Source organism: Heloderma suspectum, chromosome 1 (assembly GCF_057233095.1).
Source record: "Heloderma suspectum isolate Gila_16-S chromosome 1, 16-S_ref, whole genome shotgun sequence".
Lineage (NCBI taxonomy): Eukaryota > Metazoa > Chordata > Lepidosauria > Squamata > Helodermatidae > Heloderma > Heloderma suspectum.
The window spans coordinates 380,760,131-380,786,150 of NC_139458.1; the positions used below are offsets into that span (position 1 = coordinate 380,760,131).

General features: G+C 45.2%; 1 protein-coding gene across 4 annotated transcripts in view; it reads left to right on the forward strand.

Annotated features, from left to right (window-relative positions):
• Nucleotides 1–26,020, forward strand: part of TMEM63B (transmembrane protein 63B) — a 115,203-nt gene that overhangs the window by 37,995 nt on the left and 51,188 nt on the right. For 3 of the 4 annotated variants that reach the window (XM_084828462.1, XM_084828463.1, XM_084828464.1), the window contains exons 2-3: nt 22,900–23,101; nt 25,165–25,248. In XM_084828462.1, the coding sequence (XP_084684588.1) occupies nt 22,922–23,101; nt 25,165–25,248 (264 nt within the window). In that variant the 5' untranslated portion in view covers nt 22,900–22,921. The remainder of the gene's footprint in view (nt 1–22,899; nt 23,102–25,164; nt 25,249–26,020) is intronic. The other variant, XM_084828465.1, reaches the window with a different exon arrangement.

Here is a 26,020-nt window from a genome sequence, read left to right on the forward strand (position 1 = left end):
TCTAGCCATCTCATCCTCTGCTGTCCCCTTCTCCTCTTGCCATCAAGCTTTCCCAGCATCAAGGTCTTTTCCAGTGACTTTTCTCTTCGCATTAGGTGGCCAAAATATTTGAGCTTCACCTTCAGTATCTGTCCTCCCAATGAGCAGTCAGGGTTGATTTCCTTTAGGATGGACTGATTTGACCTCCTTGCAGTCCAGGGGACTCGTAAGAGTCTTCTCCAGCACCACAGTTCGAAAGCATCGATTCTTCGGTGCACAGTCTTCCTTATAGACCAGCTCTCACAGCCATACGTTACTACTGGGAAAACCATAGTTTGATTATACGAACCTTTGTCGGCAAGGTGATGTCTCTGCTTCTTACTATGCTGTCTAGGTTTGCCATAGCTTTCCTCCCAAGGAGCAAGCGTCTTTTAATTTCATGGCTACAGTCACCGTCTGCGGTGATCTTGGAGCCCAAGAAAATAACATCTGTCATTGCTTCCATTTCTCCCCTTCTATATGCCAGGAAGTGATGGGGCCAGATGCCACGATCTTAGTTTTTTTAATGTTGAGTTTCAGACCAGCTTTTGCACTTTCCCCTTTCACCCTCAACAAGAGGCTCTTTAGATCCTCTTTGCTTTCTGCCATGAGGGTGGTATCGTCTGCGTATCTGAGGTTGTTGATAATTCTCCTGGCAATCTTAATTCCGACCTGTGATTCATCCAACCCGGCGTTTCTCATGATGTACTCTGCATATAAGTTAAATAAGGGCGACAATATGCAGCCTTGTCGTACTCCTTTCCCAATTTTGAACCACTCGGTTGTTCCATGTCCGGTTCTTACTGTTGCTTCTTGACCCTCGTACAGGTTTCTCAGGAGACAGGTAAGGTGGTCTGGTACTCCCATCTCTTTCAGAATTTGCCACAGTTTGTTGTGATCCACACAATCAAACGCTTTCGCGTAGTCAATGAAGCAGAAATAGACGTTTTTCTGGAATTCTCTTGCTTTCTCCATGATGCAGCGAATGTTGGTGATTTGATCTCTAGTTCCTCTGCCTCTTCGAAACCCAGCTTGTACTTCTGGTAGTTCTCGGTTCACATACTGCTGAAGCCTAGCTTGTAGGATTTTGAGCATCACCTTGCTGGCATGTGAAATGAGCGCAATTATACAGTAGTTTGAACACTCTTTAGCATTGCCCTTCTTTGGAATTAGAATGTAAACTGACCTTTTCCAGTCTTGTGGCCACTGTTGAGTGTTCCACATTTGTTGGCATATTGAGTGCAGCACTTTAACAACATCATCTTTTAGGATTTTAAATAGCTCAGCTGGAATACTGTGATCTCCGCTAGCTTTGTTGTTAGTAATGCTTCCTAAGGCCCACTTGACTTCACTCTCAAGGATGTCCAGCTCAGGTTCCGTGACCGCACTATCATGGCTATCAGGGACATTCAGATCTTTCCTGTATAGTTCTTCTGTGTATTCTTTCCACCTCTTCTTAATCTCATCTGCTTCTGTTAGGTCCCTGCCTTCTTTGTCCTTTATCATGCCCGTCTTTGCACAAAACGTTCCCTTGAGATCTCCAATTTTCTTGAAAAGCCCTCTAGTCTTTCCCATTCTATTGTTTTCCTCAATTTCTTTGCATTGTTCATTTAAGAAGGCCTTCTTGTCTCTTCTTGCTATTTTCTGGAAATCTGCATTCAGTTGGATATATCTTCCCCTTTCTCCCTTGCTTTTCGCTTCCATTCTTTCCTCAGCTACTTGTAAAGCCTCACCAGACAGCCACTTTGCTGTCTGCATTTCTTTTTCTTTGGGATGGATTTAGTTGCTGCCTCCTGAACAAAGTTACGGACCTCTGTCCATAGTTCCTCAGGCACTCTGTCTATCAGGTCTAATCCCTTAAATCTATTTGTCACCTCCACTGTATATTCATAAGGGATATGATTTAGATCATACCTGAACGGTTTAGTGGTTTTCCCTGCGTTCTTCAATTAAAGCCAAAATTTGGCAAGAAGCAGCTCATGATCTGAGCCACAGTCAGCTCCAGGTCTTGTTTTTATTGACTGTATAGAGCTTCTCCATCTTTGGCTGCAAATTATATAATCAATCTGATTTCGATATTGACCGTCTGGTGATGTCCATGTGTAGAGTCGCCTCTTGTGCTGTTGGAAAAGAGCGTTTGCTATGATCAGCGTGTTCTCTTGGCAAAACTTGATTAGCCTTTGTCCTGCTTCATTTTGTACACCAAGGCCATGCTTGCCTGTTATCCTGGTGATTTCTTGACTTCCTCCTTTAGCATTCCAATCCCCTATGATGAAAAGGACATCTTTTTTTGGTGTTAGTTCTAGAAGGTGTTGTAAGTCTTCATAGAACCGATCAACCTCAGCTTCTTTGGCCTCAGTGGTTAGGGCATAGACTTGAATTACTGTGATGTTGAATGGTTTGCCTTGGATTGGTACTGAGATCATTCTGTCGTTTTTGAGATTGTACCCCAGTACTGCTTTTCCCACCCTTTTGTTGACTATGAGTGCTACTCCATTTCTTCTAAGGGATTCTTGCCCACAGTAGTAGATATGATGGTCACCTGAATTAAATTTGCCCATGCTTGTCCATTTTAGTTCGCTGATTCCCAAGATGTCGATGTTCAATCTTGCCATCTCATGTTTGACCACCTCCAGCTTACCTTGATTCATTGATCTGACATTCCAGGTTCCTAAACAATATTGTTCTTTACAGCATCGGATTTTCTTTTCACCACCAGACACATCCACAGCTGAGTGTCCTTTCGGCTTTGGCCCAGCCGCTTCAGTCTTTCTGGCGCTACTTGGAAATACCCTCTGCTCTTCCCCAGTAGCATATTGGACACCTTCCGACCTGAGGGGCTCATCTTCCGGCGTCATCTCTTTTAGCCTTGTGATACGTTCCATGGGGTTTTCTTGGCAAGAATACTGGAGTGGGTTGCTATTTCCTTCTCCAGTGGACCACATTTTTTCAGAACTCTCTGTCATGACCTGTCCGTCTTGGGTGGCCCTGCACGGCATAGCTTATGGCTTCACTGAGTTACGTGAGCCCCTTCGCCACAACAAGGCAGTGATCCATGAAGAGGATGTTGAATGTATATGGTACTAATTTGGATTCACCTATTATATTCATGAGTGCCTTAGTCACCTGCCTAGGATTACTTATGATATTATTATCATCATCATCATCTCTATACCGCCCAATAGCCAAAGCTTTCTACGTGGTTCACAATAATACATTTGTTATTTGAAGGGGATTTTAATGAGATACTCGACCCAATTTTGGATAGAAGTAATCCCCCTTGCAAATTTTGGTCTGCAGTCTGTTCAGCACTGAAAGCTTATATGTCTGAGTTAGATTGGATAGATTCATGGCATATGTTGTATCCTTCAAGGCATGATTATCGTTTTTGTGGCTGTGCATCAAAATTATTTTAGATTAGACTATTATTTTGGTTTCTTCTCTGCTATTTTAATGTTCAGTGTGTGATAGCATATGATATTGACACAATTGCTATTTCAGATCATGCTCCAGCTCACTTAGGCATCAAATTGCCTAATTCTGTTAAATTTCTTGGCACTTGGCATGTGTATGATTATTGTGTATGGATTTGTTTCATGTCATATTTTTCCTTTTTTTTTCATGGCTCCCATCGATCTCATCTGATCTCAGAAGCTAAGCAGGGTCAGCCCTGGTTAGTACTTGGATGGGAGACTGCCTGGGAATCAGGCTTCCTGCATTGATCAGGGGGTTGGTCTCGATGGTCTTGTAGGCCCCTTCCAACCCTATGATTCTATGATTTCTATATGCAAATATTTTTTTTAAAGAGTAGAAACTCTTTTAAGTTCATACTAATCAGTTCATACTAATCAAAATAGTACACTTAATGTGGTAAATCTTTCTCTATTTACTTGACTAAGGGAGCAATCCTATGGCTGCTAGACAGCAGCTAGATGGCCTTAGGATATAGTGTTATCCAGGAACCGACCTCGGAGCCTGCACTCCAAGGTCGGTTCCCGGAGAACTGACCTCCCCCCCACTTCTGTGCTGCCTCGGAGGCAGCGTGGAACAGTCCCATCCTCCGCACTCGCAAGAGGAGTGTGGAGCGGCCGAAAAGGGGCGTGGCTGGGGGCATTCCAGGGTGGGGGGGGCAGAAATGCCTGTACGACACATCCAGTGTGTCATACAGCAGCCTCCTTCCCCACTCTGTGCTCCCACAGCTAGACAGCCGCAACTGGCTGTCTAGCCAAAAAGGCAGGGCAGGAGAAGCACGGAGAGAACAATCCCCTCTGTGCTTCTCCTGCCCTGCATTGGATAGGCGGTTGCCTCCAAGTTTGGAGGCGGCCACCTATCTGGTTAGGATTGCGCCCTAAGGGTGCAATCCTATGCTCGTTCAGACAGAAAAAGGTCCTACAACTCCCAGCACTCCCCAGCCAGCCAGGGAGTTGAAGGACTTTTTCCTATCTAAACATGCATAGGATTGTTCCCTAAGAGGCTCATGCTGATGACTAATGAGACTTGAGGGTGATCACTTTTAGAGCAGTGTTACAGTAAATAAGCCACTTCTGTTTCTAGAAGAGGCAACTGCTGCAGCCAGTCATCAGGTTCTCAAGCTCCTCTTCATGCAGTGGAACTTAAAACTAAGAATGAATTTTCTCCCATGGACTTTTGGGATTCCCCCAAGATTTCGCTGGTATTCTCTGCTTGACAAGGTTCATTCCTTTTCTACTCTACGCCACTTTGGGCTGTGCTTTTGTTGTTTTATGCCAGTGCCAAGAGCATATGTCTCTTTGTCACTGCTGCAGCTTGAAAGACATGCTTTGTGCCCTGCATCATGTTAATTATTGCCTGTTGATGTAGGACAGCTCTCTCTTGACCTTCCAGGATGTGGCTTGTTTGCTGCAGTGCCGGCCTTTTGACTTAACATGTTTCTTCCCTGATATCTTCTGTAACTCATCAGCATTTATTCCCTGTCTTCACTCTTCTGGATAGTAGATCTTCTCCCCTAGAAATAGTGGTGCAGAGTGTGCTTGACTTTTTTCAGTGCAGTAAATGATTACAGACATGTTTTCTTCTGAGCACAGCGCAGCTGGAGCTCGGGGGTAGGGGTGTGAACTCCACGCCCACTGCACAAAGTCCAGCTGTACCCATTGGTCAGCAAACCTGCCTATTAGTAATATTCACATATTCCACAAACCAGTGTTCCATAAACAGAGAGAAAGTTCCCCACCCTCAGTTATACCCACAATCCAAGATACATGTATGTCTTGACTGCTAATTTGATTTCATATTCCTTATGAATATGGGCCTCTTTGGGAAGCACCAAGAAGTCTCTGGGGGAAAACGACCATGTTGTACTTCAGTTCTTGGTTCTAAGGGAAGCAAAAGCTGAGAGTAGCCAAACGCGTACCCTGGATTTTAGGAAAGCTGATTTTAATAAACTCAGACCAATGATCAGTAAGGTCCCATGGCAAGTGACTATAATGAGAAAAGGAGTCCAAGATGGGTGGGAGCTTTTAAAAAAGGAAATTCTCAAGGCACAATTACAAACAATTCCAACAAGAAGAAAAGCTGGAAGACAACAGAAGAAGCCAAGGTGGCTTCACAAAAAGCTTAGAGATGAGCTGAAAACAAAAAAAGACACATATAGGAAGTGGAAAGAAGGCCAAGTAACAAAGGAAGAGTACAGGCAGGTAGCACAGAATTGCAGGGATGGCGTCAGGAAGGCTAAAGCTGAGAATGAGCTGAAGTTAGCGAGGGATGCTAAAAACAAAAAGGCTTTCTTCAGCTACGTGCATAGTAAAAGGCAGAGGAAAGAAATGATTGTTCAGCTATTAAATACGGATGGCAAAATGATATCAGATGACAAAGAAAAGGCAGAGGTGCTCAATTCCTACTTGGGCTCAGTCTTCTCCCAAAAGAGGGTGTATGACCCCCCTGGCAAAGTACAGGCTGAAGGGGCAGGATTGCAGCTTGAGATCGATAGGCATATGGTCAAGGAACACCTAATTACTTTGAATGAGTTCAAATCTCCAGGGTCAGATGAACTGCATCCTAGAGTAATAAAGGAACTGGCAGAAGAACTCTCAGAACCACTGTCTACTCTCTTTGAGAAATCATGGAAGATGGGTGAAGTGCCAGATGACTGGAGGAGGGCAAATTTTGTCCTTATCTTCAAAAAGGGTAAAAAGGAGGAACCTGGGAACTACAGACCAGTCAGTCTGACATCAATCCCTGGGAAAATTCTGGAGCAGATGATAAAGCAATCCATCTGTAAGCACCTTGAAAACAATGCAGTGATTACTCGAAGCCAACATGGATTTGTCAAGAACAAGTCCTGCCAGACAAATCTGATCTCATTTTTTGATCATGTCACCTCCCTTGTGGACTGTGGGAATGCTGTAGACATCATATACCTCGACTTAAGCAAAGCTTTCGACAAAGTGCCCCATGATATCCTGATGAGCAAACTAGCTCAAAGTGGGCTAGATGAAACAACGATCTGGTGGATCCACAGTTGGCTACAGAATCGGACTCAAAGAGTGCTTATCAATGGGACCTTCTCAAACTGGGGAGAGGTAACGAGTGGGGTACCGCAGGGCTCAGTCCTGGGCCCAGTGCTCTTCAACATTTTTATGAATGACTTGGAGGAGGAGGTGCAGGGAATGCTGATCAAATTTGCAGATGACACCAAATTGGGCGGGATAGCTAATACTTTGGAAGACAGAAACAAAATTCAAAGTGAACTTGATAGACTGGAGCGCTGGGTAGAAAACAACAGAATGACATTTAATAGGGATAAATGCCAAGTTCTGCACCTAGGAAAAAGAAACCAAATGCACAGTTCCAAGATGGGGGATACGTGGCTCAACAACACAAGCGAGAAGGATCTTGGAATTGTTGTCGATCACTAGCTGAATATGAGCCAACAATGTGATGTGGCTGCAAAAAAGGCAAATGCTATTTTGGGCTGCATTCATAGAAGCATAGCTTCCAAATCCCAGGAAGTCCTAGTTCCCCTCTACTCAGCACTGGTTAGGCCTCATCTGGAGTACTGTGTCCAATTCTGGGCACCAGACTTTAAGAAGGATGCAGACAAACTGGAGAGGGTTCAGAGGAGGGCAACGAAGATGATCAGGGGACTGGAAACAAAGCCCTTTGAAGAGAGACTGAAAGAACTGGGCATGTTTAGCCTTGAGAAGAGAAGACTGAAGGGAGATATGATAGCACTCTTCAAGTACTTGAAAGGTTGTCACAGAGAGGAAGGCCAGCATCTCTTCTCGATCATTCCAGAGTGCAGGACACAGAATAATGGGCTCAAGTTACAGGAAGCCAGATTCCGGCTGAACATCAGGAAAAATGTCCTGACTGTTAGAGCAATACGACAATGGAACCAATGACCTAGGGAGGTGGTGGGCTCTCCCACACTGGAGGCCTTCAAGACGAGGCTGGACAGCCATTTATCAGGGATGCTCTGACTTGGATTCCTGCATTGAGCAGGGGGTTGGACTCGATGGCCTTGTAGGCCCCTTCCAACCCTACTAGTCTATGATTCTATGATTCTAAGTCCTTCTTCCTGTTTACGCACAGTCCCTAGTGAAAAGTTTCATTAGCATACCAGACATTAGGTCAGCCACCAGTCCTCCTCTCTTGGGGTTAGGTGTTCGTTTAAGTGGCTTCACCTTCGTTACAGGTTTCTCCGCTTGTTTATTGCAGTCGAAGCAGCGGCTTGCTTCTCTGCTTTTTAATCCAGTTCCAGTCTTATCTGCATTTATATACACTGTATACATTCAGATTAGTACATTCAGTGTCACATTATTATTATGGGAATAGATCTCCTCCCCATTTCCCTTGACCATTAACGTCCTTTAGCAAGCATGTAATTGTACAGTGGTGAGAAACAACACTATCACTATAATAAACTCTTTACAATATTATGGTATTATTATATCGCAAATGTTCAGCCAGGTCTAGGAGCATATATCATACCTGACTCAATTTCTTTCACAGAGAATGTCTTTATGTGATGTAATTCATTTGACATGCCTACACTGCTTTCCTCAGCCATGAACCAAATCTTACAACTCACTTCAGCGTATAGGGCCAATCCCCCCCTTCATGTTTTTATGAAGTTAGGGTCACACTTGTGAGTTTATGTGGCATGTGTATTGCTGTACTAGTCCAATGTGTATTGCAGTTTTTGTCCAAGTTGCATATTGTGAACCATAATTGTTTCCCAATCTATGTATTAAAAATATACAAAGATATAGTCATTCCTATCTTACTAAATGTAATTCCACAGAACTGTGAGGCCTGCATGCACAAAAACATAAATGTGTGAACTGGACCTTGGGAAGGTCACGTGCAGTGCACTAGTCTTTCATGAAATCAGTCACTCCTGCTTCTGTATGCCCACATGGAAATGACTTATGCCTGAAATGAATAGGCATGAAAATTGACTCTCAAAAAGGCTCTTGATCGGGTGGGCGATTATTGCAGAGTACTACAAAGAAAGTACAACTAAGATTTTATTCCACCCGAGACTGCAATTCTGATTTTCCCTGATTTGCTTATTAACAGAACTCTGTTTTCAGTTGCATCTATTGTAGAAGCTTCTACTTCTGCAGATGTCTTGGTGGCTGAAATTCTGGGACAGCCAAAAGCAAACATAGGTGATCTAGGATTCTTGAGCAAAAGGAGGCACAAAGTGGAAGCAGATCCATGTTACACCTTTGAGAAACTAGCTAAAAATGACATAGACTGTATTAAAAAGTGCTAGTCAGGGAATGCAACTGCAGATTTGCGTGGAAGCAAAGGTGCATAAAAAAGTAGACTGTTTCAAAATGGGTTAACGGGCTCCAGTAAATTGCAAAGGGTTTGCATCGGATGACTTTGGACAACAATGGGAAGAAGCAAGTTAAAAGGAAAGAGAGATAAAAACAAGGTATGTTTGGCTGAAGAGTGTGCCGGGGAGCACATAAGTTGAGAATGTTTGGCTCCATTGGGGTTTTATAGGGTAATACATGGCCCAATTGAAGTCCTCCCAGAGAAGAGCCTTCAGTGTGGTGGCCCCCTTTCTATGGAACTCCCTGCCTCTGGAGGTCAGGCAGATGCGAACATGGTGCTGTTTCCGGCACCTCCTGAAAACATCTTTATTTCAGGAAGCCTTCCTTGACTGATCAGCCAGAGTTTTGTCAGAATTCTGTTTCTTTTAAAAAAATATATATATAGTAATAATTTTTTAAGATGGTGTTTTATTCTTTTACCTTATTTTGTGTATTTTATTGTTCACTGCTCCAGAATCTCTCTAGATGTGGAGCGGTATATAAATGTTGTAAATAAATAATAATAAAGAAATAATATATGAAAAATTACTGCTACAGAATAAGAACATAAGAGCCATCCTGGATCAGATCAAGGGTCCATCTTGTCCAGCATTCTGTTCCCACAGTAACTGACCGGCTGTCTACAGGAAATCCACGAGCAGGACATGAATGAAACAGCACCCTCCCACCCATATGTATCCCAGCAACTGGTGTACATAGGCATACTGCCTCTGATACTGGAGGTTGCATAGAGGCATCAGGATAAGTAGACATTGATAGTCTTCTCTTCCAGGAATTTGTCTAACCCCTGTTTAAAGCCATCCAAATTGGTGGCCATCACTACATCTTGTGGTAGCAAATCCCATAGTTTGACTATGTGCTGTGTGAAAAAGTACTTCCTTTTATTTGTTTGAATTCTCCCAAAATTCAGCTTTATGGGATGACCTTGGGTTCTAGTATTTTAAGAGAGGGAGAAAAATGTCTCCCTATCCACATTCTCCACACCATGCATAATTTTGTACACCTATATCATGTCTCCCCTTACCCTCTTTTTTTCCCAAGGTAAACAATCCCAGCTGTGTAACCTTCTCTAACAGGGGAGATGCTCCAGCCCCCTGATCATTTTACTTGCCCTTTTCTGCACGTATTCCAGTTCTACAATATCCTTTTTTAGGTGGGGTGACCAGAACTGTACACAGTATTCTAAGCGTGGTCACACCATAGATTTATATAAGGGCAGGATAATGTTGGCAGTTTTATTCTCAGTTGCCTTTCTAATTATGCCTAACACGGAGTTTGAGTTTTCTTTTTCTTTTTTATGACATGGGATATTAGGGTGAAAAGTAGGAATGATATGGGCTAGGTAGGCTCTCTCCATTTGAAGGCCGTCTAATATCCCATCATAGCGAAAGTTGTGGGAGGCTTAGGTCATTTGAAAGAGGCTCTGATGCAGATGCTGGGATGCATCTTCCTCATTGTTTCTCCTCTGCCCATTCTGCCACTTTTCTCCTTTAGAATCTGAGATGTGGGCCGTACTTGGCAATGCAAGTAGGTGGAGTCCACAGGTGGACTCATCTCAAACAGAAATCAGTTAAATTGACTGACAGGAGGGCAAACCATTCGGTCAACATCCCTCAGCCAGCTTGCATTGCCTAGTTCAGCCCACATGTCAAAATGGGAAGTTGACAATCCAAATGCAAGGCTTTTGCCTGGATGGACCCTGCAGTCCTGTGCTTCTAAGATGCCAATCCTGTACATGGTTTGGACTACAAATCCCATAAGCCCCAGCCAGCATGGCCAATGGTCAGGCATTGTGGGAGTTGTCATCCAAAATATCTGGAGGGCACCAGGTTGCTTACCCATGTTGTACATGCTTACTAGAAAGTAATCAATGGGAGTTAGTTGCAAATAAATATGAATGAGGCTGGCCGGTCCAGTCACCTTTGGTTCGAGCACAAAGAAAAGACTCTGCTGCTGTATTATTGCATGCCCCTGCTGTGTTCTGCCACAGTGGTAGTTCAGTCTAAGGGTAAACTTGTCTTTTTGCTTAACAAACAGCTCATTGTCCACCAGCCTTGCATGGTCCAGTCTAGTCCCTGCCTGGTGTCAACCCCTTCTGTGCAGAATGCAAATGGCTCTGCATATATCTTGCTGATCTTCTCTTCCCAGACAGCTCTGCAAGTGTGTCAGTGCACAAGACACAAAGCACAAGGGAAACAGCTTCACCCAAGTCATGGGCAGTGCCAGGTGAAATTTCAGAAGCCGCTTGCAGCAGCTGTTCACTTTAATTAATTCAGTGCATTTATACCTTTTCCTTTCTACTACTGTGATAGCGCTCAAGGTGGCTTACAGTTTATGAACATTGCAAATTTGGCATAACATCTTAAAATGCAAATCAATAATAAAATCAGTAGAAGTGGGATAGCCAGCAGATAGAGGTAACTTAACAGCAGGGATCAATATGCTAACATTCCATTGCCCCAGCAGGCCAAACGCCTACCAGAACAAAAACATCTTCTGCTGGTGGTAGAAGACCAAGAGAGACGGGACCGAATGGATCTCCCCAGATTGGAAGTTACGTTATCCAGGTGCAGCCCCAAAGGGAGCCCTTTCCTATGCCCAGCCAATCAGGCCTCAGGCACCAGAGGCAGGGCATCACCTCAGGCAGCAGCTTTGGGGTATCATAAAAGGGCAGCAAATTATTTACTTTGTTATTATTGTGTCTCTACTGTCAGGGATAGGGATTTTCTTCCTCATGACCAAAATAACTTGACTGGCTTTGGGTGCTGTGAGCAGCAAATGGCACCCCTTGACTTGGGTGGAGGGGTGCCATTTGCTGCATTGCCTCAGGCAGCAGAATGTCTTGGTCCTGCCCTAACTGGAGGAATGGAAAGGAAAGTGTCTCTAACAGATCATGAGGAGGAGGCAGGATTATATGGGAGAAGACAGTCCTTCAGGTATCCTGGACAGAAGCTATTTAGGGCTTTAAAGGAAATCACCAACACATTTAATTGCCCCTTGAATTATGTGCATGTAAGTCAGCAGCCTATGTACAAGATTTCCTTCTTTTCCTTTCAGAGCAAGCATAGGATAAGAATTTATAATTGGTGTCTGTTAGAAAGAGGGAACATCCATAAAATATGTCACCCCTTATAAAACTTTTTAATTCTTTCCTCCACAACTTTATCTGCTTTGCTGCACTGTAGCTAATAGACAATCGCTCCTTTGTCACGGCTTTGTGACCTTCCCTTGATGGGTGCTGCGTTTGCTGGATGGTCACCAAGTATAATGACTTACCTGCAATTTCAACCCTTTGCTTCTTACTCATTCCTCAGTGAGTAGGACGAACAATTATTCCTCCTCTGTCAGAGACCTCTCAGATATCTGGTAAAGGCAAATAACTGAAAATAGAGAAATCTTCAGTGAGAGATCATCCTGTATCAGGAAAATGTAATGTAGCTGTGAGAGAGACTGCCTTACACCTCCTGTTTCCAGGATACGAAAGAGGAACAATGCAGAACAAATGGGGACAGATCAGGTGAGGTCCAGAAAGAGACAAATGATTAAGTGAGAATTACAGCTTGGGGAACAATCTTGCATAGTCTGTCAGGACTGGATGACATTGGACTAGAAAGAGAGACTTTTCAAGAATCACAGCTGTGAGAGGGGGGATAAAACCCCAGACACTCTTCTTTGAACTGACTAATGTCTGTCACAGGCTACCCTTTTTGATCTCTCCCACTGATAAGAGGCTATTCAACACTTAACTTCCCCACCCACACCCTCTCTGCCACTCTGCTCCCACCTGTCACAGGGACCTGAAGTGGTGGTGGGGGATCTTTTCCACATGATCAGTTCCAAGTTGTGCCCCAACCTTTTGTGTGATACTCCCACTATTCTGCATACCCCCTTCCAATGGCAATAGTGCAGGGGTGGAGAACCTCAGCCCTGAGAGCGAAATCTGGCCCTCTCGGGGTCCCAGTCTCCCCCCCCCCCCCGGTGTTCCCAAATGACCACACCCCCTTTCATCTGACTGCAAGTCATTTGGTGGTTTTCCAGCTCTGGCACGTTTTTCCCTGTACTAAAGGGTAGAAATACCTCTCCTAAGGTTCAGCTGGCACTCAGAGCTTTAAGATAAAATATGCTGGTATTTTGCCTTTGGCCTCACCCACCACTGGAATGCAGCCCCCCGAGAACTTCTCCAGAAATTCAGCCCTTGGGCCAAAAGAGGCTCCCCCCTCCCAAAGAAGTGAAATATCCCATCCGCATGAAATGGGTGGAAGAATAGCCTGGGGTGTGGGGGGAACAGCCACGCTCCTCGTCACTCCTCCTTATGCAGGGGAACAATCTTGCATAGTCTGCGCCCTGGCTGCTACAGTGCAGAAGTGTGTATGGGGAGGGGGGCAGTCATTAAAACATGTCTACAGGTGGGACACTAAAAGGGGGTGAGGTAGACTTGTTGCTTTTTTCCAGTCTGAGAAAAAAATGCAACCAGATCAGCTCTCCTGCATGAGGTTTTCACAGTGTGCAGGCTCCAGGGAGATTTAAGATAACACTTTAAAAAGACATGCACAAAATACTGGGGGCAGGGGTATTGAGTTGCTTAGTACTAATTAAATCACAGGAAAGATGCCATTATTGCCTGTACTACTGGCACTGCCGCATTCCACCTCTGCGTTCATGCCAGCCGCAAGCAACTTAGTTGGGGGCAGAAGTGCATTTTCTCAGTGCAAAAACATTGTCATTGGGATGCTGGTAAATGGGCCCTGGCTGCAACTGAAGCTCAGTGTTTGAGGAAAGCCATGTGGCTCTGCATAGCAAATGAGGATCGAATTCTTGTATATTGCACAAACTGTGCATGGTGCCAGTGCCTTTGCCAGATAACACAGTGGGAGTTGTGGCCGCTGCTGGCTTTCTTCTTGCCCTCCATCGTCCACCTCTTCTCCCACCTGCTGATGCAACTCTGTTCCAGGGCAGAAAAGGGTGAGCTGCAAGACCCAGGAAGGAACGAAGCAGGAGATGGAGTAATAGTAACCTCCCCCTTGGCATCTTGGTTGAACTAATCAGGCAGTGGTAGACTTGTTCCTCTGTGAAATCTGGACATAGTGGTGGGCTGCATTGACTTGGTGGTGGGAAACATCGAGTGCCTTTAAAGTTCTGAGAAGGATGAAGGATGCGTTTGTGTGTGGGCAGATTTTGGTTTAGGGAAGAAATTAAAAGAATGTGTCCTAAAAAGAATGACATTCTGAAATAATTTCTCTCCAAACAATTATGGAACCAAAGGGTGTTTTGCTAATTTTCAAGATCCATCTCACATTAGCTTTACTTCCACTGCTACCTGATTCTCACTCCTTTAATCTGAATATATATATGGAAAAACATAGTTTGTCAAATGAATTCGGCCCTTGTTTGGCATGCTATATGAATTACAAGATGGCACAGATTTCTTGCAGTTCCTAATTGCTTGCTCTGTATTCCTGGCCAGCATAAGGGAGAATTAGAAAGCAATCCTTGACACTGAGCATTTCTACACCAGGCTAAAATCCCACAACTTTACCAGGGCTTCCACTTCTGGATTTCTTGCAGGATTATGGTCAGCTCCTTTCCACGTGGTTTTTCCCTTTCTTGGCAAGTTCAGTGTGTTTCATTATAAAGTCATTAGATGGCGCTATTGTATTATTTGCGATAAAGTGCCATTTCATCTGTACACCATAGACTTACCACAGTTCATAGCAGGGAGAGGGAAAATGCTGGACTTTCGTCGTCATGAAAAATAACATGATAAAGGTTGCAAAGAGTGGGAGGTGCCATGGAGGATGACGGCATCGTGTATAGGACCCACGAACTTCCATGAGTGACCAATCACAAGCGCATGATAAATGCCTTGTAGAAATGGCCATTGTCTGAGTAGCAATAGGATATTGGGGAGTTTCTCTTCTGGGGTGAAGCTGCGACCTTGGGGAGGGGAAACTCCTCTCCCAGCCACCACAGAAAGCTCCACAGCAGTTCCCTCTTCTGAGGTTTGTGTCAAACTCTTTTTTGTCAGTGGAAACTTGGTACAGAGAATCTGAAGTTGAGACTGGAAGAAAAGTCCAGGGAAGGGCTGTAGCTCAGTGGTAGAGTACCGGCCTGCAGAAGGTCCCATGTTCAGTCCCCAGCACCCCCAGGTAGATGGTCTGCGGAAGAATCCTGCCTGAACCTCTGGAATGCTGCTGCTGCCAGTCAGTGTTGACAATACTGGGTTAGATGGACCAGTGCCCTGACTGAGTATAAGGCAGATTCCTATGTTCCTTTGTCTTATCTGAACAGCTATATACTTGTGCAGCACATCCAAGAAGCTGGCTGGTCCGTGGTGTTTGAACAGGCATTTCCGTGTACATGTGTTTATCCAGGCAGGTGGCCTGGTGGCGAGCTGGTGGTTCAGTAGAAAGGCAAGCAGGAAATCTGTCGATGGGGAATTCGATCTGCACATGAGTGATGAGTTGCTCCTACTAAGAAGCCAGTGATGAGTTGCTCCTACTCCCCGCCATGGCCTGCCCCCCAAGAAGCCCCATTTTCTCTGCTCTTACGAGCGCGGAGCATGGGGCGGTTCAGTGCTGCCTGCAAGGCAGTGTGGGAGAGGGTGGAGACCATCTAGCCACTGACTAGCAGCTATAGGATTGTGCCCTAAGCCATGAACTTGGGAGGCGGCCATAGGCAAATTACTGCTGCTCAGCCTCAGTCCCCCCATCAGGTTACTGGGATATTACTGGAGTAATAGTACCAGACCTTACTGAGTGGTTACAAGGGTTACTGAGATCATATATATATATATATATATATATATATATATATATATATGAAGTTCTTTGAACTGTTCAATTCCTAAATCCGCTTGCTACACTGATTGTGCAATTTTAATTCATAGGAAAATGTAACCTAAGAAGCAACCCTCCTGCTAACTTTTGTTCCTTGTAAGGAACAAAGCCATTTACCTTACAGCCATTACCTTACAAACTGGTTTGGGACATGAGTCCATCCACCCCCCAGCTTCACCTGGGAACCTGACTTTAAATATTGAAACCTGTTCTCTAGGTTGCTGATCGCTGTGGCTGCTACCTGAGCCCAACTGAGCAAAATGTGCCTGGCCCAGGGGAATCTAAGCTTCAGCAGTGGCATGCTAAATAGCCTCCTTGGCTCAGATAGCTCCATGTACCCGGCTGTCGTGCAGGGTGTCCCTCAGACTCCTGATCTTCATTGCTCTGAAGAAATTTTAATGTCTTCTGAGCTGTATCTAATTGCCTGTAGTAACAGGCCCTTCTGTAGCTTGTGCTCCAATGGTCAAGAGTGTGAGCTCTGAGCTAGACCTAGCTCAGCCTTCCCCCAACCTGGTGCCCCCCAGATGCTGGTTGGAGGTGATGGCAGTTGTAGTCCAATACAGTGGGCTGGGGGAGGCTGCCTAAACTCAAATCTCAGCTCAGCCGTGAATTCACTGGGGTGCCTTTAAGCCAGCTGGTCTCTTTCTCTTGCATCCTCTGCCCCTTATCTGTACTGTGGAACTACTCGTTTGGGCCTGCTTTACAGAGTTGTCACACGGATGACTGGGAATGTAAGCAATATGCTTCAAGCCATATTTACTTTGCAAGTGCTAGAAATGCAAAGTTCTATCATTACCTGGGAGTGTCCCATTATGGAAATTATACCCATCCTAACCCTTGAAGCGGGCTCTTTTAAAATTCCCCACCGCTCAGAACTGAGTGGCTGTTTCATATCTCAAGACAGGCAAGTGTGTGACTATATATCCAGCTGCAGAAAAACCAGGTGGTGGTAGCAATGTGATAATGATAAGAAGTGGAAGGCAAACATCTCCAGAGCAGATGCTTTTTGGAGAAAGATGTAATGGCGGAGACTGTGGGGCTGCCTGTCTCCAGCAGAAGAAATGGCACAGCTGACAGGCTATGGATCAGGTATGGATATGCTGGGACCCCAAAGCGCCAGCCCCAATCATTTTAGGGTCTGAGGTAGAAAATCCAAACGGCACTCTTCCCTTTCACGCATACATCTGCGCACACAACCACATGGTGCACCATCCACCCTTGTGTGCAACTCCCATTTATTTCATTGAGGAGAACCTCCCAGTGGATTGTGTCCCATTGGTCATATCTCTCTGTCCCCACAGTTAGCCACCCTTGTTGTTGTTCAGTCGTTCAGTCGTGTCCGACTCTTCGTGACCCCATGGACCATAGCATGCCAGGCCTTCCTGTCCTCCGCTCTCTCCCGGAGTGTGCTCAAGTCCATATTCATTGCATCGGTGATGCTCTCTAGCCATCCCATCCTCTGCCGTCCCCTTCTCCTTTTGCCTTCAGTCTTTCCCAGCATCAGGGTCTTTTCCAGGGAGTTTCTCTTCGCATTAGGTGGCCAAAATATTTGAGCTTCACCTTCAGTATCTGTCCTTCTAATGAGCAGTCAGGGCTGATTTCCTTTAGGATGGACTGATCTGACCTCCTTGCAGTCCAGGGGACTCGTAAGAGTCTTCTCCAGCACCACAGTTCGAAAGCATCAATTCTTCGGCGCTCAGCCTTCCTTATAGTTCAGCTCTCACAGCCATACGTTACTACTGGGAAAACCATAGCTTTGATTAGACGGACCTTTGTCGTCAAGGTGATGTCTCTGCTTCTTCCTATGCTGTCTAGGTTGGCCATAGCTTTCCTCCCAAGGAGCAAGTGTCTTTTAATTTCAAGGCTACAGTCACCATCTGCGGTGATCTTGGAGCCCAAGACAATAAAATCTGTCACTGCTTCCATTTCTTCCCCTTCTATATGCCAGGAAGTGATGGGGCCAGATGCCATGATCTTTGTTTTTTTAATGTTGAGTTTCAAACCAACTTTTGCACTCTCCACTTTCACCCTCAACAAGAGGCTCTTTAGATCCTCTTCGCTTTCTGCCATTAGGGTGGTATCATCTGTGTATCTGAGGTTGTTGATAATTCTCCCGGCAATCTTAATTCTGACCTGTGATTCATCCAACCCGGCATTTCTCATGATGTACTCTGCATATAAGTTAAATAAGCAGGGCGACAATATGCAGCCTTGTCGTACTCCTTTCCCAATTTTGAACCACTCGGTTGTTCCATGTCTGGTTCTTACTGTTGCTTCTTGACCCTCGTACAGGTTTCTCAGGAGACAGGTAAGGTGGTCTGGTACTCCCATCTCTTTCAGAATTTGCCACAGTTTGTTGTGATCCACACAATCAAAGACTTTCGCGTAGTCAATGAAGCAGAAATAGACGTTTTTCTGGAATTCTCTTGCTTTCTCCATGATGCAGCGAATGTTGGTGATTTGATCTCTAGTTCCTCTGCCTCTTCGAAACCCAGCTTGTACTTCCGGTAGTTCTCGGTTCACATACTGCTGAAGCCTAGCTTGTAGGATTTTGAGCATCACCTTGCTGGCATGTGAAATGAGTGCAATTGTACGGTAGTTTGAACACTCTTTGGCGTTGCCCTTCTTTGGAATTGGAATGTAAACTGACCTTTTCCAGTCTTGTGGCCACTGTTGAGTGTTCCAAATTTGTTGGCATATTGAGTGCAGCACCTTAACAACATCATCTCTTAGGATTTTAAATAGCTCAGCTGGAATACTGTCATCTCCACTAGCTTTGTTGTTACTAATGCTTCCTAAGGCCCACTTGACTTCACTCTCTAGGATGTCCGGCTCAAGTTCAATGACTGCACTATCATGGCTATCAGGGGCATTAAAATCTTTCCTGTATAGTTCTTCTATGTATTCTTTCCACCTCTTCTTAATCTCATCTGCTTCTGTTAGGCCCCTGCCTTCTTTGTCCTTTATCATGCCCGTCTTTGCACAAAACATTCCCTTGAGATCTCCAATTTTCTTGAAAAGATCTCTAGTCTTTCCCATTCTGTTGTTTTCCTCGATTTCTTTGCATTGTTCATTTAAGAAGGCCTTCTTGTCTCTCCTTGCTATTCTCTGGGACTCTGCATTCAGTTGGATATATCTTCCCCTTTCTCCCTTGCTTTTTGCTTCCCTTCTTTCCTCAGCTACTTGTAAAGCCTCATCAGATAGCCACTTGGCTTTCTTGCATTTCTTTTTCTTTGGGATGGATTGAGTTTCTGCCTCCTGAACAATGTTGCGGACCTCTGTCCATAGTTCCTCAGGCACTCTGTCTATCAGGTCTAATCCCTTAAATCTATTAGTCACCTCCACTGTATATTCATAAGGGATATGATTTAGATCATACCTGAACGGTTTAGTGGTTTTCCCTATGTTCTTCAATTTAAGCCGAAATTTGGCAAGAAGCAGCTCATGATCTGAGCCACAGTCACCTCCAGGTCTTGTTTTTATTGACTGTATAGAGCTTCTCCATCTTTGGCTGCAAAGGACATAATCAATCTGATTTCGATATTGACCGTCTGTTGATGTCCATGTGTAGAGTCGCCTCTTGTGCTGTTGGAAAAGAGTGTTTACTATGATCAGCGTGTTCTCTTGGCAAAACTTGATTAGCCTTTGTCCTGCTTCATTTTGTACACCAAGGCCATGCTTGCCTGTTATCCTGGTGATTTCTTGACTTCCTCCTTTAGCATTCCAATCCCCTATGATGAAAAGGACATCTTTTTTTGGTGTTAGTTCTAGAAGGTTTTGTAGGTCTTCATAGAACCAATCAACCTCAGCTTTTTCGGCCTCAGGGTTGGGACATAGACTTGAATGACTGAGATGTTGAATGGTTTGCCTTGGATTGGTACTGAGATCATTCTGTCGTTTTTGAGATTGTACCCCAGTACTGCTTTTCCCACCCTTTTGTTGACTATGAGTGCTACTCCATTTCTTCTAAGGGATTCTTGCCCACAGTAGTAGATATGATGGTCACCTGAATTAAATTCGCCCATGCTTGTCCATTTTAGTTCGCTGATTCCCAAGATGTCGATGTTCAATCTTGCCATCTCATGTTTGACCACCTCCAGCTTACCTTGATTCATTGATCTGACATTCCAGGTTCCTAAACAATATTGTTCTTTACAGCATCGGATTTTCTTTTCACCACCAGACACATCCACAGCTGAGTGTCCTTTCGGCTTTGGCCCAGCCGCTTCAGTCTTTCTGGCGCTACTTGGAAATACCCTCTGCTCTTACCCAGTAGTATATCGGACACCTTCCAACCTGAGGGACTCATCTTCCAGCATCATCTCTTTTAGCCTTGTGATTGTTCCATGGGGTTTTCTTGGCAAGAATACTGGAGTGGGTTGCCATTTCCTTCTCCAGTGGACCACATTTTGTCAGAACTCTCCACCATGACCTGTCCATCTGGGGTGGCCCTGCACGGCATAGCTTATGGCTTCACTGAGTTACGCAAGCCCCTTCGCCACAACAAGACAATGATCCATGAAGGGGTTAGCCACCCTACCTGGGCCCAAATCCAGTGCCTATGGTTCTTGCCTTACCTCCTGGTTAAGGCTGCATCTGGGCTCCAGGTTATGGTTCAGCATTTGGCTTCGGTGCATTTTAATTTGGCCCTGAGAGAGCATCATAAGCTCTTGTTGCAGTGGAAAAGCTCTGCAGATTCCTGTCTGTTCTGCTGTCCACTCTTTCTCCCCCCGCACCCCTCCCTGGTTGCTCAGTTTTTCAGGTTTGCTGGCTCTCATTACTTTTTTTCCCAAAAGATCCTTGCAGAGTTTCCTCCCGCTTGCTTTCTCATTGGCTCTGTCGTGCTGCTCTGCTTTTTGTCTCTTCCTCCAGCCACAGCTACAGCAGCATCTTGTTATCTTTTCATCCCATCTCTGAATTTAATTTAATGCATTACATGGCTCCCTTCCCAGATCCTTCATGCCGCCTATTAAGTAAGCGAAGCCCCAGCCTTGTGGTGATTCCCTGTATGCACTGCTTGTCAATCAATACTCTGCGTGGCAGCTCTTTGTTTACCATCCTTCCACCAGCTTGAATCCATGTGAACAGGCCTCATTCAAGCCCAGTAGGAATTAATTTGAGAAAGCAAGGGAGAACTCCTGCAATATGACAGGGCAAATTTCAGAACCAAGCCTCTTTCATTACCAACTACCACCACTGCTGGGATGCCAACATGTTTTTTTGAGCTAAATGGTGCCAGGGCTGAGCCAAAACTCAGCTGGGTGGCTTTTAATAATAGGCTTTGTTTGCACTAGCTGTTCAACTCCTGGTCAGCGCTGGATTTGAGAAATGGGTGATGAACCTTTGATTTGGGACTGGAATTAACAATGCTATCTAAGCTGTCCACTCTCTCTTCAAACTAGCCTGCTAGTTTGAAAAGAGGCACGTATTTCCTGGGTTTTTGTCTGGTTTTGTTTGTTCCATTTCCTTGCTGTACTAGGGCCCTGCAAAGCTACCCTCGTGCCTCTTTGCATATTGTGTTCTCTGCAGTTAGAGAGAAGGGGAGGCTGTGACCATGCACTTATGACCAATTGGACAGAATAAATATACCCCAGTGTACACTTGGCTAGTGCTGGATGTTTCCATAGTGCTTTAGAACAAGGCCCTAAAATTGTAGCCTAATATTTGCCAGTCCTTCCCAAATGTTTCCAAAATAGTGAGTCATGTTCCAAAAGGCATTTAAAAAAAAAATGGCTTAAGTACCCTGCAGATTAATCAGAATTATATACTTAGGTTTATTTTTACATGGTATCTGGTCCAATGGGGCATGATTTGTTTTCCGTTCATTTGTTTGAGCATTCAGATAAGCTCAATTTTATGTGACCTTACCCCCTGCCTTTGGGGCAGTGGGGGCAGCGGGGAGAAAAGCTATGAATTCTGCAGGGTAGCTGTCAATAGGAAGGGAAATGGGCTTAATAATATAGCAGAAGAAGGGCAGAATTTTGCATATACCCAACAGTGAGCATAAAGGTATCTCAAAGCAAGATCTTTGGAATTTTTAATAGAAATGTTAGCATACCTTTGAGTCCATGTCACTTTTTGTCATAGGTTAATACAGTGGTGAAACTACATTTTCAACGCCTTATTGAACACGATACAGAGGCAGCATAGCCTTGAATACCAGATGCTTGGGGCAAAGAATGGAGGAAGCTGGTATTTTCATGCTGTGCATATGAGCTTCCTGGAGCTGCCTGCCTCAGCACTTTTAGGAAAACAGAATGCTGGACTAGAAGGACCCTTGGTCTGATCCAGCAGAACTCTTACACACACATGAATAATATGTCATTGGAATGGCTTACAAAGAAAATGTCTTAAATTCAGATTTATCCTACAATGAGCAATGAGGACATGGCCATCAGTACATCTGCTGTCATCAGTATACATTGTTCTTTACACTTGGTTTACAGTCTCCAGGGACAAAAGGGGTGGAGGCTGGCCGCTCCAATGTCAATCCGCTCTGAGTTTCGGACAGAACCAGTCAGAACTCTAAAGCAACTATTCAGGGTGCGAACTTTAGAGTTCTGACTGAAGCCCAGAGCAGATTCACTGCCCCACTGACACTGAAGCAGCCAGCTTCCACTGGACAAAAGGTTGATGAGAAGGCCTAGGTCAAAGGCTGCCGGGCCTTCTCATCTGCCTCATAACCTGCCTCCATTTCCTCCTTAATTCAGCTGGAGCTGGACAGTTCAAAAACAAGAGGCTACTGCACAGAAGGAGTCATGATTGCCGGGAAATGAACGCAGGTAAACTGGTCCTCAGTTGCTTGCAGGGCAGATTTTGAGTCTCATGAAACAGCAGCAAATTTTTAGTTATTTAATTTATTATGATTGCATTTTTACTTCCAAGGAGAGGAACTTGTGAGATTTTCTGCCTCTGGTGCCAAAATAACTTGACGGCCTTAGGGTGCTATTTGTTGTTGCTGCTGCTGTTGTTAACATTTATATTATACCTTCTTTGCTAAAAATCCAAATAAATACTATGCACCTTGACTTTGTGGGGTAGGGGTGGCTTCATTTGCTGATCTGTCTCAGGCAGCAAAATGTCTTGCCCTGGCCCTGGCCCTGGCCCTGGCCCTGCTCCCTCCCTACCTCTCTCTCTCTCTCTCTCTCTCTCACACACACACACACACACACACACACACACACCTTGCTTCTAACCAGGTTTTCCTCTTTCTTCCCCAGGTAAGACAATGAAGCAATAGAGATGCTTCCCTTTGTGATGACCACCCTGGGCTCGGCAGGGACGACCTGCAGGTCCTCCAGCTGCAGCAACACCACCACCAAGGATTATTGCTACAGTGCCCGCATCCGCAGCACCGTGCTGCAGGGCTTGCCCTTTGGAGGGGTGCCCACCGTCCTCGCCCTTGATTTCATGTGCTTTCTTGTGAGTACTGTTGTTGCCTGGTTTGGCACAAGCGCATACCTCTTATTCAGAGGCAGCCCAGCAAGACACGCAATCTGTACGACACCCCCTTGTGGTGGCAGGAATGTTGTTTTCTGTACCTGGACGTGCCAGGGATTGAACGTGGAGCTTTCCACATGCAGAGCAAGTGCCCCGTTACTCTGCTGTGTTCTTGCACAGTAAAAGGCAGCCTCGTGTGCATCTGTTTGCAGGCAGATGCTCTTAGCAGGACAAAGGTGGTTCATTAGTTGGTGAGGACTGTGGTAGGGGGATTGCAGACCTTGTTGGGGGCTCTGATGGGCCTGATGAGGCCTTCCAGCCTTGTGTTTGACATGCCTGATTTGACCAGTAATGACAACTCTGACTGGCAGGATGATGCATTTTTCCATGGTCTCTGTAGAGATCCTTCCTAGCCCTGCCACCTTGAGTGGCAGATGTTAGGAGACTTAACATGGGACCTTATGTACAAAGCTTATTGTTTTGCCACTGAGGACCAAATTAAATGTTACAGCTGTGGATAATGGTAGCCTCAGGATGGGCATCAAAAATAGGCATGATTGGGCACCTGCCAAGGACCCGCACTCCAGTAGGGGCTTACTGATAAATCCTGGAGTTGCTCCTCCTGTCCACATTGCACCCTGCTTATTCACCTGCCTCTTGCTCTGGCCCAGACAGTGGTGGTGGTGAGAAAGAGGAGCAGTAGATGCCATGGCCTGCTTGCTCACTGGCTCTCTGTCAAACAAGCAAGTGATAGCAATGATGAGAAAGAGGAGGAGGAACGATAGCAGCTGGTGACAATGGCAGTGAGAAGGTAGGCTCACTGAGGGAGGGGACCTATTGAGGTTGTCTTGGCCATGGGCCCTCAAAAACCAGGCACTGGCACTGGTTAGCTTGAGTACTCTTTCTACATTGCAAAGCACCCTTGGGAACATTTCACCTGAATACCACCACTATCACCCGCTGCTTTCACGCCCACCAGTGTTCTGGATTTGTGTTTATGTTGCAGTGTGCACCTGATGGGGCAGGGGAGATTCAGGGGGAAAGCAGGGGACAGGGCTCCCTTCATGCACATGTGCATGCATGCACAGGTCTCTTTGCTGCTCCAAATTCCCCCACACACACAATGTTTTGCCACAGAGACCGAGCTGTCAGGCTAATGTTGCATGCAGCTCAATATGAGATATTGCTTGGCTACAGTCCCTTCACCCTACATCTATGGTAGAAGAAATTGTATGGGTAGGTCAGATGCCATAAGGATACATGTGCAATGCAGTGTGGCAGACGATTTTGAAGGGGGAGGAATAGATAACCATGCAGAGCATAGGCATTCTGCCTCTTACGAACCAGAGACATTTGCAGATGTTTGAAATCATGAGGACTGGGATCTTCATTTTTTTGTACTGGAAGCTGGAAGAATTTGGCTAGCTGCCAAATTCTGCACCAGTGTCCACACATTTGTAAGCAGAAGTAATAACTGCTACTAGCACTTTGCAAACTAGTTCACATCCTTTATTAGAGTTTGTGGCTAACAGACACAATTTATTGTTACATATATTTTTTCCTCTTGCAAGGAACCCAAGGCGACTTACATGGTCCTCTTCCATTCCATTTTATCCTCACAACAGCCCTGTGAGCTAGGTTAGGCTGAGGGTAAGTGACTGGCCTAAGGTCACCCAGTGAGTTTCAAGGCCAAGTGGGAATGAGGACCCAGATCTCCCGAGTCCCAGTCCGTCACTCTAACCACTATACCACACTGGCTGCCATGCATTATATATTAAATATAATGTACACATATATGCATTAATTATTAGTACAATCAGCATTTGCATTTTTTTTACTTTGCATCAATTATTTTGTGATGAACTTGGAAGACTTGGCTTCCCCAGTGGTGGAATTCTGGATTTCGATTTGCAGAAAGCTGACTTTCCTGTTTGTTATATATCATTGGGGGCACTACGATGACTCACAGGGGCTGGGTGGAGACCAGAATGTCTGCCATGCTCCAGGGGAACTTTGCCTCACATTTCCTTATTTCCTTTCCGCAGGCGCTGCTGTTTGTTTTTTCCATTTTACGTAAAGTAGCTTGGGATTATGGGCGTCTGGCACTGGTGACTGATGCTGACAGGCAAGTAAAAGTATCTCTTTTTACTAGACAGTGGAGAAATGTTCTCTTGGGTCAAATAACAGCTAGGGTGAAGTTCGAACCAAGTCCTGAAACAGAAGTTCTCTCAGAACAACAGCTTAGTACTTTGCAAGTCGTCAGTGGCCAGGATTCAAAAAGCTGCTTTAGCTGCCCCCGAGGACTTGGGCATGCTTAGTAAAATGCTTGACTTTTCCCCCCTTTAAAAGCAGCCCCTTGTGCCATATCACAAACTTTTTGAAACTTCCCCTCAATTTCCAAGAGAGTTGTCCTTTAGAGGGTTCTTGTTTGATACATGTATCCAAAGCCCCCTTCTGTTACACAGAATCAGTTGTTCAGCTCTGGTTCCCAACTGATATGTCGAGGCATAGTTGGTGTCAACGTAAAAATATGCCCATTCTCCTACTGACTGGTGTAGTGGAGCCAGATCTCACTGTTTTTTATTAGCAAGGAAGCTAACGTCATCTGCCACCCCGCTCAGAATTCCCTTTTCCCTCTGAGCTTAGCTGCAGTCCTCACAGTAGCTGAGAAGGGGAAATTAATTTTCCCAGCAACAATATATTGTTCTCTGTTGTAATGAAAAATATTTTAAGGTGCCTTGGTCTTGAATGGCCAACTAAGACCACTAGGTTTGCAAAAACCTGCTCCTGTTGGAGAGGAAAACTGCTAGAACTGGTTTGTTGGTATGGAGCAACACAGCTGCCTGAATGTTCGGACTCTCCTGCGGCTCTGGCTAGGGGGACCCTCTTGATGAGCACCTG